At 42.0% G+C, this 15,891-nt stretch overlaps 2 protein-coding genes and 1 long non-coding RNA gene across 4 annotated transcripts; 1 reads left to right on the top strand and 2 right to left on the bottom strand.

The window, feature by feature from the left end:
- Positions 1-1,640: 1,640 nt before the first annotated feature.
- Positions 1,641-3,583, bottom strand: LOC124376172. Of its 2 annotated transcripts, XR_006923782.1 has the most exons (3): positions 3,218-3,567; positions 1,959-2,407; positions 1,641-1,783 (listed from the first exon to the last, which is right to left on the bottom strand). It is a non-coding gene; the product is annotated as an uncharacterized LOC124376172 (long non-coding RNA). The 2 variants fall into 2 exon arrangements; XR_006923781.1 differs by having other exon boundaries at positions 1,641-2,407; positions 3,218-3,583.
- naxe (NAD(P)HX epimerase) lies at positions 3,577-8,702 on the top strand. Its single transcript, XM_046835130.1, has 7 exons — positions 3,577-3,680; positions 6,640-6,817; positions 6,928-7,036; positions 7,150-7,260; positions 7,463-7,573; positions 7,822-7,969; positions 8,366-8,702. The coding sequence occupies exons 1-7, from the start codon at positions 3,638-3,640 to the stop codon at positions 8,566-8,568; spliced, it is 903 nt and encodes a 300-aa protein (XP_046691086.1). The 5' UTR covers positions 3,577-3,637; the 3' UTR covers positions 8,569-8,702.
- Positions 8,703-9,058: 356 nt separating this feature from the next.
- On the bottom strand, positions 9,059-14,472 carry rab25a (RAB25, member RAS oncogene family a). Its single transcript, XM_046835131.1, has 5 exons — positions 14,211-14,472; positions 13,871-14,066; positions 12,550-12,743; positions 11,733-11,813; positions 9,059-10,764 (listed from the first exon to the last, which is right to left on the bottom strand). Exons 1-5 carry the CDS (start codon positions 14,245-14,247, stop codon positions 10,640-10,642), a joined length of 633 nt encoding a protein of 210 aa, XP_046691087.1. The 5' UTR covers positions 14,248-14,472; the 3' UTR covers positions 9,059-10,639.
- Positions 14,473-15,891: the final 1,419 nt, after the last annotated feature.

Here is a 15,891-nt window from a genome sequence, read left to right as displayed (position 1 = left end):
ACCTCTACACACAAACACAAACTACACACTACACACCATTACACACCATTACACACACTCTACACATACTACACATACTATACACATTACACACACCTCTACACACAAACTACACACACCATTACACCCACCTCTACAAACTACACACCAATACACACTACACATTACACACACTTCTACACACACATTACACACACCTCTATGCACACTACACACCTCTTCACACACTATACACACTACACACCTCTACACACGCTATACACACTTCACACACCTCTACACACGCTTATACACACTACACACACCTCTACACACTATACACACTACACACACTATACACACTACACACAATCTCCACACACCTCTACACACACTATACACACTACACACACTATACACACCTACACACTATACACACTACACACACCTCTACACACAATCTCCACGCACCTCCACACACACTATACACACTACACACATTACACCCACCTCTACACACAAACTCCACACACTACACACACCTCTACACATATTATACACACCTGCACACACTGCACACTATTACAAACATTTCTACACACACCATTACACATACCTCTACACACACACATTACACCCACACTCCACACACCCCTGCACACACTATACACACTACACACACTTCTACACACACATTACACACACAACACTACACACAACACGACAATTTAATTCAATTCATGTCTCAACTTTTAACAATGAACATTGTCTCAGAGCAGCTTTACACAGATAATGTGGAGATAAAAATGAAGATGTTTATAAGTGTAAGTTTGTCCCTGATCAACAAGTCGGTGGAGACTGTGGTGAAGAAAAAACTCCCTGAGATGCAGAAAGAAGAAACCATTCACCACCACCACCAAGATCACACATCACAGTACACACGAGCACACACATCAGGCCAGGTTGTGTGTGAGGTTGTGGTGTTACAGAAGCTGATCTGAGAGTTGATTTGAGTTCTGCAGGTTGGAGATTCAGGAGGAACTCTGTACATCAGTATGTATGTCAATATGAAGTTGATGTGAGGTGATGAGGAGGTGATTTGGGGTTTCACTCTGGGTGAATGTTGAGGGTTGTGTTGTAATGATCTGAGCTGACTGTAGTGCTGGAGGTTGGAGTTCATCCTAATGAACTTAATTCCATTAAATATAAAATATAAACAAGTGTAAACCAGTAAAGAAAATCTGCCCTGAATACTGTGTTTCTCATACTGCTGTGTTCATATTTACAACCCTGTCCTTTATTCAAATGTGTGTGTGTGTGTGTGTGTGTGTGTGTGTGTGTGTGTGTGTGTGTATGTATGTATATATATATATATATATATATATATATATATATATATATATATATATATATATACAATTTTATGACACACATACAGAGTATGAAATGCAGTGAAATGCTTTTTATGACAGTCCGGCATGAGCGAATAGAAAATAAAAATAAGAATAAACCAAGAAAAAAAAGATAAATAAAAAGTATAATATATACTGTATCATGAGAATATCAGGTTTGATTTTCACACAAGACTCTGCATAACAGCACAATACCACAGTGACCATCATACAGCACAACAATGAGTGTGATAAATTTGGACTACATGGTTTTCACTTTTACAAATCATTCATTTATTTACTTTCTTCATTATTCAGAGAAGTTTGGGTTTTTAAAGACTTTGTCCTCATTGTGCAGTTTGTTTCTAATGACATCTCACATGTGGAAACACTGGATTTCTTTTGGACGTTGTCTGAAAAATAAATAAATAATAATAAAATCATCTGCCAAATGCATACATGTAAATATAAACATAGAAAATATCATGCTTTTATGAATATATATATATATATATTTATATACTTCTGTAGTGACACATATCTTCATACAGAATTACTTCCTGATACGACGGTGATTAGAACATTTACCTTTCAGGGCTTTCATTTTTAAAGCTTGTGTGTCTTCAGGGACTCGATAGCAAAATTATCAAATACATTTTTTATTTGTCACACACACACACACACACACACACACACACACACACACACACACACACACATATACATATATACAACATATATTCAAAGTCCAAATACTTCTGATGTGCCCTACAGTGAAAAAACACATTGATGAAAAAAAAGTCTAAATAAAAAGAGGCAGAACATCCAGGCCATAAAAACAGAATCTTCTCAGACCGTAGAAGAAAGTGTATGATTGAGACACACTTTCCTGCCCACTTCCTCGAGCAGCACATGGATCTCACTCCAGATCAGCACTGGCCTTAGAAGATGGTGAGATCTCCAGTGTGTCAGGCTTCTTCTCTGAATTAATCTCCTTTATTTCACCAGCTGTATCTCCTGCACAACATCATGGATTTCTGAACAAAAGCATAAAGAAACACAATCTTATGTTTTTATATATAAACAGTATCTCACAAAAGTAAGTACATTCCTCAGTGCTGAAAATAACCACACACACACATTATTGTCTAAATAACTGCCAACAGAAGTGAATCCACCCTCAGTGATAACAGCTGTACATGGTGTGAACATCTAAATCCACGTTCTATTCATCATGTTTATGTTCTTGTCTGCTTGTCAGGCTGTGCGTCAGGTGCAGAAGCTGCTTCAAAAAACAGACTCATGAGAGCTGCAGCATTGATTTAGAGGTTGCAGAAGATCTGCTTGTCAGACTGCTCACAAGAAAACCCTCACACCGTTTGCTGAAGATGACCTGTCCAAGAGCATGAACTACTGAAAACATTTCCTGTGGTCTGAAACAAAGATGAACTTGTTTGGCTCAGATGGTGTCCAGCACATGTGGTGATGCCCTGGTGAGAAATGTAACAATTATCTTTATCATCGAGAACAGGTCTTTCTCAGGCAAAGATCTCAATGGCTTCAAGATCAAACTCTTTTGAAGAAGCAGAAAGAAACGGGTGATGTTGAGGAGCGTAGACGCAGTGGTCCACCATGGAAACTTCCTCACTGTGCTGCAGGTTTGAAACTGCGTTTCTGCAGATGGAGTTGGAGATGGGGTCAGGATTAATGGTGTAATCAGTTCTGAGAAATCCACACAGATTCTTCTTCATCATGCAGAACCAAAAGATATGCGTCTGATTGGCCCCGAATTTATTCTGCAGCAGGACAACAACCTCAAACATTCAGCCAACATCAATACAAACTACCTTCAGTGTAGAGAAGAACAAGGAGTCCTGGACGTGACAGTTTTGGATCCAGAGAGTCGTGATCTCAACATCATCGAGTCAGTCTGGGATTATATGAAGAGATTTGAGGAGCCTCCATCCACAGAAGATCTGTGCTTAGTTTCTCAAGATGATTCCAACAAACTACCTGCTGAGTTCCTTCAAAAACTGTGTGTGAATGAACCAAGAAGACCTGATGATGTTTTACAGCTAAACGGTGTCGCACTAATTATTGATGTGATTTTGGATTTTCTTTTTTTAAATTTACTTTCCATTTTGTTCATCAGTAATAAAAAAAAAAACTAATAACACTTTTATTATTAAAAGGTTGAAAAACAACTCTGTTGTTCCGTGGCGTTTATTTTGAAACTTCCGGTGTCCTGAGGACCCTTTAGGTGCCCAATGCGGCCGCCTGGTTTAAAATTTCAGCAGTTCGCTGGTGCAGGTAAATAAATCCGTGCGTTTTTAATAAAACAAAATGATCCTAAATCTTATCTAAAGGTTTGAAATACATAAATAAACACGTGGTTATTTAGAACCAGCTAATACAGGTGAAGTTTTAACTATTACAGCTAGCTCAGTGACGGAATATAAAATATTCATATCATTTACAAACTCATTAAAGATTTTTTAAAGCGCAGTAAATAAACGCGGATCTATTCGAGACATTTTGCGTTTCACAGGAATGTTTGTGTTATTGGGAAGAAGAAAAACATGAATATTATGAGTACACACCTTGGTGCGTTTGTTTTTTTTGGCGGGGCGGAAGTGACGTAAGGGACTGTATTTTGTAGGTGTTCAGATCTGTTGTTGAACGTGGTGCAGGATTTTTTTAAGTGATGCTCCTTGTAGGCGTTATAACATCACGTGACCTTAAAATCCTGCGAAACGAGTCATACGAACGTAATAAATGTGACAGTAATCATTACATCTGTGATGTTCAAAATGCAGAATGTGACGTTTTCTCCTGATTTTGTGATTGTTACTGAAGAGTCCAGTCATTATAGTTACAGGACTCAGGTGACTCTCAGTGTCTCAAGTCCAGATCACTGTGGAGGTTTGTGTTATGAAGAACATCCAGTGGAAAACATGTGCCAAATCAGACCACGAATCAGAATTTCATACCGGATCGGTCGAGACCCGGGTTACCAACAACCACCACAGGTATCATTAACAACAGGGTACCGGTGTAAACTGTGCTACTGTTGTCTGAAGGAGAAGAAGGAGAGGAGGAAGACGTCTACAGAGAGAGCAGGGAAAGGAGAAGTGGAGGAGAGTGGAGGAGAAGTGGAGGAGAAGGAGAGGAGGAAGACGTCTACAGAGACAGCAGGGAAAGGAGAAGTGGAGGAGAGTGGAGGAGAGTGGAGGAGAAGTGGAGAAGAAGGAGAGGAGGAAGACGTCTACAGAGACAGCAGGGAAAGGAGCAGTGTAGGAGAGTGGAGGTTCGGGTTGGTACTTTAAATGTTGGTACTATGACGGTAAAGGGAGAGAGGAGCTGATATGATGGAGAGGAGAAAGGTAGATATGCTGTGTGTTCAGGAGACCAAGTGGAAAGGGAGTAAGAGCAGGAACATTGGAGGTGTTTAAACTGTTCTATCATGGTGTGGATGGGAAGAGAAATGGTGTAGGGTGATTCTGAAGGAAGAGTACAGTAAGAGTGTAGTGGAGGTGAAGAGAGTTTCTGATAGGGTGATGATCGTGAAGCTGGAAGTTGAAGGGTGATGATAAATGTCATCAGTGCTTCTGCTCCACAAGTGGGTTGTGAGATGGAGGAGAAGGAAAGATTCTGGAGTGAGTTAGATGAAGTGGTAGAAGGTGAACCTAGGAATGAAAGATTGGTGATTGGGGCAGACTTTAATGGGCATGTGGGTGAAGGGAACAGAGGTGATGAGGAGGTGATGGTAGGTGTGGTTTTAAGGAGAGGAATGTGGAAGGGCAGATGGTGGTAGATTTTGCTAAAAGGATGGAAATGGCAGTGGTGAACACGTATTTTAAGAAGAAGGAGGATCATAGGGTGACATAAGAGTGGAGGAAGGTGCACACAGGTGGACTATGTTCTATGTAGGAGATGCTACCTGAAGGAAATTGGAGACTGTAAGGTTTTGGCGGGGGACAGTGTAGCTAGACAGCATCGGATGGTGGTCTGTAGGATGGTTTTGGAGGTAAAGAAGAAGAGGAGGAGAGTGAGGAAGAAGAATAAGATGGTGGACCTGCATCAAGGATCGGCTCTGAGCCCTTTCCTGTTTGCTGTGGTGATGGACAGGTTGACAGACGAGGTCAGACAGGAGTCTCCCTGGACTATGATATTTGCGGATGATATTGTGATTTGTGGTGAGAGTAGGGAGCAGGTGGAGAAGATCCTGGAGAGGTGGAGGTACACACTGGAGAGAAGGGGAATGAAAGTCAGTAGGAGTAAGACAGAGTACATGTGTGTGAATGAGAGGGAGGGCAGTGGAGGTGCGGTTGCAGGGAGAAGAGGTGGAGAAGGTGGAGGAGTTCAGGCACCTGGGGTCAACAGTGTAGAGTAATGGAGAATGTGCTAGAGAAGTGAAGAAAAGAGTGCAGGCAGGGTGGAGTGGGTGGAGAAGAGTGATAGCAGGAGTGATTTGTGATAGAAGAGTATCTGTGAGAGTGAAAGGGAAAGTTTATAGGACTGTGGTGAGACCTGAGATGTTGTATGGATTAGAGACAGTGGCATTGAGTAAAAGACAGGAGGTGGAGCTGGAGGTAGCAGAGCTGAAGATGTTGAGATGTTTATTGGGAGTGACGATGGACAGGATTAGAAATGAGTTTATTAGAGGGACAGCGCATGTAGGACGTTTTGGAGACAAGGTGAGGGAGGTGAGATTGAGATGGTTTGGACATGTGCAGAGGAGGGACATGGGGTATATCAGTAGGAGAATACTGAGGATGGAGACACCAGGAAGGAGGAAAAGAGGAAGACCAAGGAGCACAAAGGAGTCGAATCTGTTTATTTGAATCACAAGAGTCGACTCCTAAATAGTTGCGGTTCTGTTGTAGTTTATTTCTCGGTTATCAGTGGAATATAAACACTTATTATTAATGAAACACAAACACACCAGCGCATCACGTCAGATTCTTACGGTTTAATAGAGAAACACTGTTTCTTAGCAATAGTTTATTTCTTAGTCTAATTTCTCGTTTTAAAACGCACTGAAAGGCGGCGTTATGTGAATTATAGAGTTAAAGATTTCCTGAAACAATATCAGCTGGAGTTAGGAAGAGTTTAAACTATTATTGATTATAATAGTATAAAACTGGCTTTACATATTGGGAAATTCAGAGTCGTTTAGGAGCTGGATGAGTCGACTCTTGTTTGAAGGAGTCAAATGATTTGACTCTTTAAGAAAAACCACCTGGAATCCCATCTATTTTTGATCCAGGTCCACCCAGGTGCATGCTGGGATTGCGGGCTCTGTTCGGCATCGGACTCCTTGTGACGTCACGGGGATCCGCTGTCACACGCAGAGCAGCACACACACGTGTGTGTGAGCACGTTTACAAACCACCAGGGTTCAGCAGGCAGAGCTGCAGCATGGCCCAGTCCATCAAGTTCTTAGGGTGAGAAGGACACACACACACACACACACACACACACACACACACACACTGAGCTTTCACTTTGTATCGTACTTACTCGTGTGTGTGTGTGTGTGTGTGTGTGTGTGTAGTCAGGAGGAAGCTCAGAAGATTGATGAGGAGCTGTTCTCTGAGTACAGCTTCAGTGTGGACCAGCTAATGGAGCTCGCAGGACTCAGCTGTGCAACGGCTGTTACCAAGGTGGAGACAAGTTACACCACACCAACTGTCCACTTACACACCGTCTCACACCCTGTGTGTGTGTGTGTGTGTGTGTGTGTGTGTGTGTGTGTGTGTGTGTGTGTGTGTTTCAGGCATATCCTTTGCAGTCTCTGCTTAAATTCCCTCCCAGTGTGTTGGTGATTTGTGGTCCAGGGAATAACGGAGGTGACGGTTTGGTCTGCGCTCGACATCTAAAACTGTTTGTGAGTCTCATTCTGCCTGTTTCACCTTTACCTTCCAGCTTCTTCTCATCCAATCAGGTGTGAGGAGACGAGGAGATCAGACCTGGTCGTCTCGTCAGAGTTGCAATACAGCAGCAGAGATGATCATTACCACCATTAGAACAAAGGTTTTATATCTGTGTGTGTGTGTGTGTGTGTGTGTGTGTGTGTGTGTGTTAAACAGGGATATGATCCTGCAGTTCTTTACCCAAAACGACCAAACAAACAACTTTTCCAGAATTTAACCACTCAGTGTGAGAAGATGGAGATTCCCTTGCTGTCTGAGATGCCAGAGGTACAATAATAATAATAATAATAATATAATAAACACCCACTTTACTAGGAGTGACACACATAGGCCACACCCCTCCACTGAGACTGACTGGCCACACCCCCTTTCACACTATTCTCCTTATTATAAAGGAATAATTGATATATTCTGTAATAATAAATGGCCACATGCACACACACACACACACACACACACTCACACTCACACTCACACACACACACTCGCGTAACCCTTTCCTGTTGGTCCTCCAGGCCAATGAGGTGGACGAGATTTATAACGTGGTGATCGACGCGGTCTTTGGTTTCAGCTTTAAAGGGGCAGTGCGCGAGCCGTTTGCCACCATTTTATCCACCCTGAAGAAGATCAGCGTTCCCATCGCCAGCATCGACGTCCCCTCAGGTCAGCACTCGACACTCCTAAATCCTCTCTAAACATCGCCGTTGTAAGAATGGAGTGATGATGCTTCTTGTCTTCCCTGCACTTGTGCTGTTCTGTGGTTATAGCCTTTATATTTATTCACTGTATATACTATATATATATATATACCACTGCTGTAAATATGATACATGTTTATCTGCACTTTTGCACGACTGCTACATTTTGCACTTCTGGTAGATGCTAAACTGCATTTCATTGCTGTGTACCTGTACAATGCAATGACAATCAAGTTGTATCTATCTATCTATCTATCTATCTATCTATCTATCTATCTATCTATCTATCTATCTATCTATCTATCTATCTATCTCTCTCTCTCTCTCTCTCTCTCTCTCTCTCTCTCTCTCTCTCTCTCAGGTTGGGACGTAGAGAAAGGAGCCTCTGACGGGATCCAACCTGACCTGCTGGTCTCCCTCACCGCTCCCAAGAAAGCTGCGTCTCATTTTCAGGGACGGTATCACTACCTGGGAGGACGATTTGTCCCTCCGGCTCTGGACAAAAAGTATAACCTGAACCTGCCCCAGTATCCCGGGACTGAGTGTGTGCTCCGACTCGCCTGACCGAGAGAGACACGTTTCTGTGTAGATCTCACTGTAGATCTCACTTTACTGTCCCTCAGTGGAAGGTGATTGAGATATGGATGGATATTTTCCAAAATTTGGTTTTCAATAAACATCATGACCTGGATAAAATACTCACTCTGGACTTTCATCTGTATAAAATATAGAGGGATAGAAACAACACACACACACACACACACACACATAATGACCTAGTACATTATTCTGGTGATTTAAGCACTTAAATCTGAGCCCTGGTGTACCACTGGGACTGATGTACATAAGCCACACCCACATCTCTGGGACTGATGTACATAAGCCACACCCACATCTCTGGGACTGATGTACATAAGCCACACCCACATCTCTGGGACTGATGTACATAAGCCACACCCACTCCACTGGGATGACAGTCATTGCGCTGACACACACACACACACACACACACACACACACACAGTGGGAATAAAGCTTACAGGCGTGGAGTGTGTACTGTATATAACATTTATATAAATGACCATTTTACACTTTTATAAACATTTCTCTGACAGTGTTTCTCTTTAAAAATCTGATTTTATAAACACCACACTTAAACACACAGGAATGACGTGTAAACATGTCTGCACATCACGCAGGTTTCATCCCAAATCTGGAGTGTAAACGTCATGAAGGCTTTTCTACGTGAATAAAATCAGCAACAGTGACGTGTTTCGAACCCAGGGCTGCGTTCCAATACCATTCCCAACACACACTCGTCCACTTCCCCTGACCATTCCAGAGCTTCACATTACGTCACACACCACTGTGTATGTGTATATTAACCAGGGATGTTCACACGCGACCTTCACAAAGTGTATGAACTCTGCTAGCGTAAAATAAGGATGGAGTTATCTTTATTACAGGATGTTGAACTCAGAACGTTCTTAGCATTAACACGAGCCTGAGCTGCTTACAGGAAACTAACGCCCCTGTGTGTGGGGTAAAGCGAATCTAATCTAATCTAATCTAATCATCTCATCAGATCAGTGATTTAAGACTAATTCCAGGTTCAGATCCATTATTTCTACTCTGTAGTCAGAAAGTTTAAATTAAACAACGCCCATAGAGTCGCTGCTTCCAGAGTCTAAAACCTCACACTATAAAGTCGATGTTCGATTTAAATTGAACTGGAACATCTGTATTTTCTTGGTCCACACTGCACAATGACAATAAAGAGGATCAAAAGCTTCAACTCAGAAGAGTTTCATTTTCATAAAGCTTTCTTCCTGTGCATTGGAACATATACTTCCCAAAAACATCTTACAATGGACTGCAGGAACTTGGGATCACTGACACTCCTCATTACATGTCCTCACTACAAGTCCTCACTACGCGCCCTCATTACTCGCTATGTGTCTTTGCTACGCTAACTCATTACAAGTCCTTACTACAAGTCTTCACTAGAGAGTCTTGACCACGTGTCCTCTCTACACGTCCTCACTACCAGTCTTCACTAACAGCCTCACTACGTGTCCTCACTACCAGTCCTCAATATTCATCCTCACTACATTCCTTACACACCTAGAGATCTGAGTGAGTTCTTCTGGTCCCTAATGGTCTGTAATGGATTCTGATTACGACGGTTAAATTCGAATACCTCTAATGAAAGTTTTCTGGTATCTGATGAAAACAGTAATGTTCCAGCCCCCATTGGGTGTGAATGTGTTTCTGCTGGTGTGTAATGGTAATTTGATGGAATGTGTGATTCCTAGTGGTTTTTGATGGATTCTCTGCTCATGTTCTGCTCAGTGAAGAAGGTTCTGTTTGTGTTTATTAATATCTAGAATATTCTCTAATGGAAATGACTTCAGAAATCTAATGGACATTGGTACATCTCATATTCATCCTCACCTAACTAACTAGCTGATTAGAAGAACGTGATCTGAGCGAGGGATCTGATTAGAGGGGAAGTGGATGAGGAGGAGTCGAGGAACGGTATTGAGACACAGCCAAGGAAGCGGCTTCACTGCTGCATGGTTTGAAGCTCGTAGTGCTGTAGGCATCTCCATGAGGATAGCTGATGTTTACGCCTTCACTGTTTCCTACAGCAGCTCCTTTGCTCTTCTGTGCTTTCGATGATGGGGCCGGTGGTGCCGAGGGTCACGGCGCTGATGGAGCCTCGGGTCACCTGTTTACTCGCCACCTTCTTATAGATTTCTGAGACATGAAGAAAAAAGAAAGAAAACCTCTGTAGTGCTCACCACAACAGCAAAGTTCTGCCTTATCAACCCAGACTGTGGATGATCCTGGACTATATATATATATATATATATATATATATATATATATATATAGTCCAGATCCGAAGGATTCGATCATTTCTGTCCATACAAGCTGCCCAGTTGCTTGTTCAGTCTCTTGTCATTTCAAGACTGGACTACTGCAACTCTCTGCTGGCAGGTCTTCCCCTGAACGCTATTCGTCCACTGCAAATGATCCAAAACGCAGCTGCATGATTTGTGTTCAATCAGCCCAAGTTTTCCCACACCACCCCACTGCTGCGCTCCCTTCACTGGCTTCCAGTAGCTGCACGTATCAGATTCAAAACACTGATGCTTGCCTACAAGGCCAAAAATGGACCAGCACCATCTTACCTCAGTGACCTCATCACATCTCGCACTGCACCACGCTGTCTGAGATCCTCCAGCACTGCTCGACTGGTACCACCTTCTCTCAGAATGAGAGGTAAGTACACTTCAAGGCTCTTCTCTGTTCTGGCACCAAAGTGGTGGAATGAACTTCCCCTAGATGTCCATACAGTGGAGTCCCTGATTATCTTTAAGCGACGACTGAAGACCTACCTCTTCCTGAAATACCTAAATTAGCACTTTCCAAGTTTGTAGAATTCGAGTTATATTTATATTGAGTTTGTATTCTTGCGTACCAGTGTAGATTTATTCACTACTAGAGATTTAAAGCACGTTTGTACGTCGCTCTGGATAAGGACGTCTGCTAAATGCCGCAAATGTAAATGTAAATGTAAATGTAAATGTATATATATATATATATATATATGTGTGTGTGTGTGTGTGTGTGTGTGTGTGTGTGTGTGTGTGTGAATTTGACAGGGACTGATTTCTCGATGTAATTACAGTTCTTAATGTCAGCATGCTGAGAAGACGCACCTGTTAGAACCTGGAGGAACGCACTCTCGACGTTGGTGGACTGCAGAGCTGAAGTTTCGATGAAGAGCAGACCTTTACTCTCTGCAGGAAGGAACAGAGTTTGCGTTAGCATAACACGTTTCAACCTGCTCTGAACAGGAAAATGTTTATTGAATTTCAGGAGAACTTCATGAGGAGCATCTGTGTATCAGTGGAATTAGAGCAACACCATTAACACCATCAAGTAGAACATGCATTCCTCAAAGGTTCTCTCTAAAAATTCAACCAATATATTATATTGGGAAGAGTGGGAGCTCAGTGGTTAAGGTGCTGGGTATTCCAAAGGTGTTCAGTGGGGTTGAGGAGGTCAGCGCTCTCCGCAGGACACTTGAGATCTTTCATGCTAACCAACATCCATGATAAAATTCAGCATAATGAAGAACACAAAGCCCAGCTGTTTGTGTACAGGAGCATGGTCATCCTGGAGCAGGGTTTGAAAAGCTAAGTTCTTAATGAAATTGTAATTAAAGAACTCACATGGGTGTGATGATCAGGGGTGTGCATACTTTTGCTCACAGACGTTTTCATGACGATTTTAGTATGGAAACAGTGAGTTGACTCTGTGTGTGTTTGTGTGTGTGTGTGTGTGTGTGTGTGTGTGTGTGTGAGTGAAAGGCACGTGTCCTTTGTAGAACCTTTACGTGTTTGTGGAAAGTTCTACTGATGTTCTGCTCGATCAGGATGGCGTACACTGTACTGTTAGAAGATTAACGTATAGCCAGGTGTCTCTCTAGAAGGTGGAACCCTGTAACCGAGTATCAGTATTGAAGTTCTGTACCTGCAAAAGCTCTGGCCTCCTCTGTAGGGACGGTGCGCTGAGCTGCCAGATCGCTCTTGTTCCCCACCAGCATGATGACGATATGAGGGTCTGCGTGGTCGTACAGCTCCTTCAGCCAGCGCTCCACGTTCTCGTACGTCAGGTGCTTGCTGATGTCATACACCAGCAGGGCTCCAACCGCACCTCTGTAATAGCTGAACAAAACATCTCACGTCACTCCGCTTGGCCCATCAGGCCACGCCCACAACCGTACCACATTTTTACACTTTTGTTCTCACTCGGAACACACCTGAGTGTTTAACGAACACAAATCACCTGGGACAGGTGTGTGTCTGCACATCACTCACACACACATACACACACACACACACACACACACACACACATGTAAAATCATCTCTATATACCTCGAGAACTCCTTAATTTGCACCTCTTAATGTTATACATCATCCCCCGGTGTTTAATGTGCAAATAAGCCAATAATACATGTAAATTATATTCATGTAATATGTAAATGAGTTTCATTCACAAATTCGCCGATCCACACTGTATGTACAGAAAACATTTTCACATTGCAGGTGATGCAGCTTTACTTTAGTAACATTTTCATACACATAGTTGGTGATTTCAAAAGTAATGGCACTCCAATTAAGGCTCTCGTGGAGAGATCGCTGCTACATCACTTCCTGTAACTTCTGAGATTATCTTGTTCTGCTTTTCTTTTCTGTACGTCCTCAGCTCATGGACGTGGATGAGTTTCACAGGATTCACACCCAGAGAATTAAAATCATTCATTATCAGATCTTTAACCTCCAGGCAGGGACATTCAGATTTTGCAAAAATGCTTCCTGTTACTTATTTCTGATTCCATGATTCTTTACAAGCAGCTATGAAGGAACACCTACAGATCGATCTATGAGCAATTGAGGTTTTTACTTTAGATTGGCATGATCTTGGATTCTAACATCTGAATTTAATCTGTAGGTATCATCTAACCTGTGTCTTTGTGAACACGGTTGCCAGGTCTGAACCGCAACATCTGAGAATCCTACAATAAAGAACTGCTACTGGAGAACAGAGTATTTGGGCCACTGTGGGGAACATGCATTCCAGAGAAGTTGAAAAAAAAAACTGGCAACACTGAAGCTGAAGTGTGAATCTTTATCTAATCACCACGATCATCTTCCTGATCACGAGTTCACTTTCTGGTTAGGTTCTAGTTGGTCCAGAAGATCTGCATTATTACAGTTCAGTGAAAACTCGATTTGCCTGTGAGATGTTTGAGGGAGAAGATTGGTGTGTGTTGCAGTGAGACACTCACGCTGAGGTGATGGCTCTGTAACGCTCCAGACCGGCTGTGTCCCAAATCTGCGCTTTGATGGTCACTGCGTCCAGCTGTATGCTTCGAGTGCTGAACTCCACTCCTATGGTGGTGCGACTGTCGTGATTAAACTCGCTCTTGGTGAATCGGGACAGAAGGTTGCTCTTCCCCACTCCAGATTCCCCAATTAACACCACTGGGAGAGGGACAGAGGGAGAAACAGAGAGTTGAAGGACAGAGACAGAGAGATGAACTTCATAGTAAAGCCATATTTGCATACCTAAACCCAGAAGCCTCCAGACATGAGCAGTGTATTTCCTTACAGACGTCTGACTCTCACCTTTAAAAACAAAGTTGTATCCCAGATCGGTGGCCATGTTCCCGTCAGGGTCCGAAGTACAGCTCGGGATGGAGGTAATGAGGAAATAAGGAAATGAGGAAACTCCACACTGATCAGATCATCCAGCGCTGAAGAGGATCAGATATGAGCCCATGCTGTCAGGATTCAGCTTTACTTCCCGTGCTGATGAGGCTCGACGTCGACTGAGTGGTGCGTCTGGAGGAACAGGTCTAACCACCAAAACACACTCACACACACACACACACACACACACACACACACACACACACACACACACACAGATTCACACTCTCACACTGATGGGTGTGTCTTTAATCTTGTACATGAACCCCGCCTTCTAAACTAGTTTCATCATCATTTCACTCCAAGAGAATCTGAGAGAGAATACAAGCACCTACAAGTAACAATGACTTCCTATATAGTCTTAAAGACACGCCCACTTTCCTCTCATATATAAACTCAGACACGCCCACTTTCCCATCTTATATATAAACTCAGACATGCCCACTTTCCAATTTTATATATAAACTCAGACACGCCCACGTTTCAATCTCATATAAACTCGGACACGCCCACTTTCCAATTTCTTATATAAACCCAGACACGCCCACTTTCCAATCTCTTATATAAACCCAGACACGCCCACTTTCTCATACTGTTGTCTATCTGTCTGTCTGTAATTTGGTCTTTCTACAGTTTTTCTCAGTTTCTCTCAGTTATTTGGAGCGTTTTCTCAAATCATTCTTAATATCTGCAAATCAGTAAAGTGCATTTCTCAAAACTATGTGTACAAACAGCACAATACACTGGATTTCTTTTTAAAGCCTGAACTTTTCTCAAAATTCTTCGTTCATCTCTCAAAAGTAAATATTTGTGTGAATCTCATTCCCATCAGAACGATGAGTCGTTTTCAAAACAAGAAACCAGAGGTGGCAAAAGTCCACACATCCTTTACTTTAGAAGTGCAGATACTGATGATTTAAAATACTCGGGGAAAAGTTGAAGTTCTGATTTATACTTTTTTACTCAAGTGAGAGTAAAGAAGTTTTGTCTCTGACATGTTCTTCAGTAAAAAGTATTTATTATTCTACCTGTTTTAGTGTCACACTGGAAACTGAACCTCACATCATATTAATATTAGAGCTGTTCATCAAATTAAATATTTAATCACAACTTAATCACACATTTCTATCTGTTCTAAATCTACCATATATTAATACTTCCTGTTTTTAATACTTTAAGCAACATGGAGCTTGAAGACAAAAATTCTTGTAAATGTTTTAAAGTAATAATGATGGATTAATGACGTAAATCATCAGGACACCAAACGGAACCTTTATGTTTCCACCCGGACAGTTAATGAGGTGACACCGGAGAAACTGCACCTCAGTGAAGAAGCTTTTCTCATAATCAGACTGATTGATGGTCTGTAATGGTTTTATGGGATTTATGGTATAAATCATAGCGATTACAGAATCAGAGAATATTTGTATTCGATGTGAATGTGGTTTATGTAAAAAACGTCACCAAATCAGTGGATTAAAACTAAAGTAATGATTCTGTTTAAAATGTAACAGTAAAAAGTACAGATATTTGTGTAAAAATGTAATGAGTAAAAGTTAAAAGTTAAATAAATATATAAATACAAAAAAATAGTGAA

Source organism: Silurus meridionalis, chromosome 22 (genome assembly GCF_014805685.1).
Source record: "Silurus meridionalis isolate SWU-2019-XX chromosome 22, ASM1480568v1, whole genome shotgun sequence".
NCBI lineage: Eukaryota > Metazoa > Chordata > Actinopteri > Siluriformes > Siluridae > Silurus > Silurus meridionalis.
Note: the sequence above shows the minus strand (reverse complement) of the source record. Positions and strands in the feature narration are given on the sequence as shown.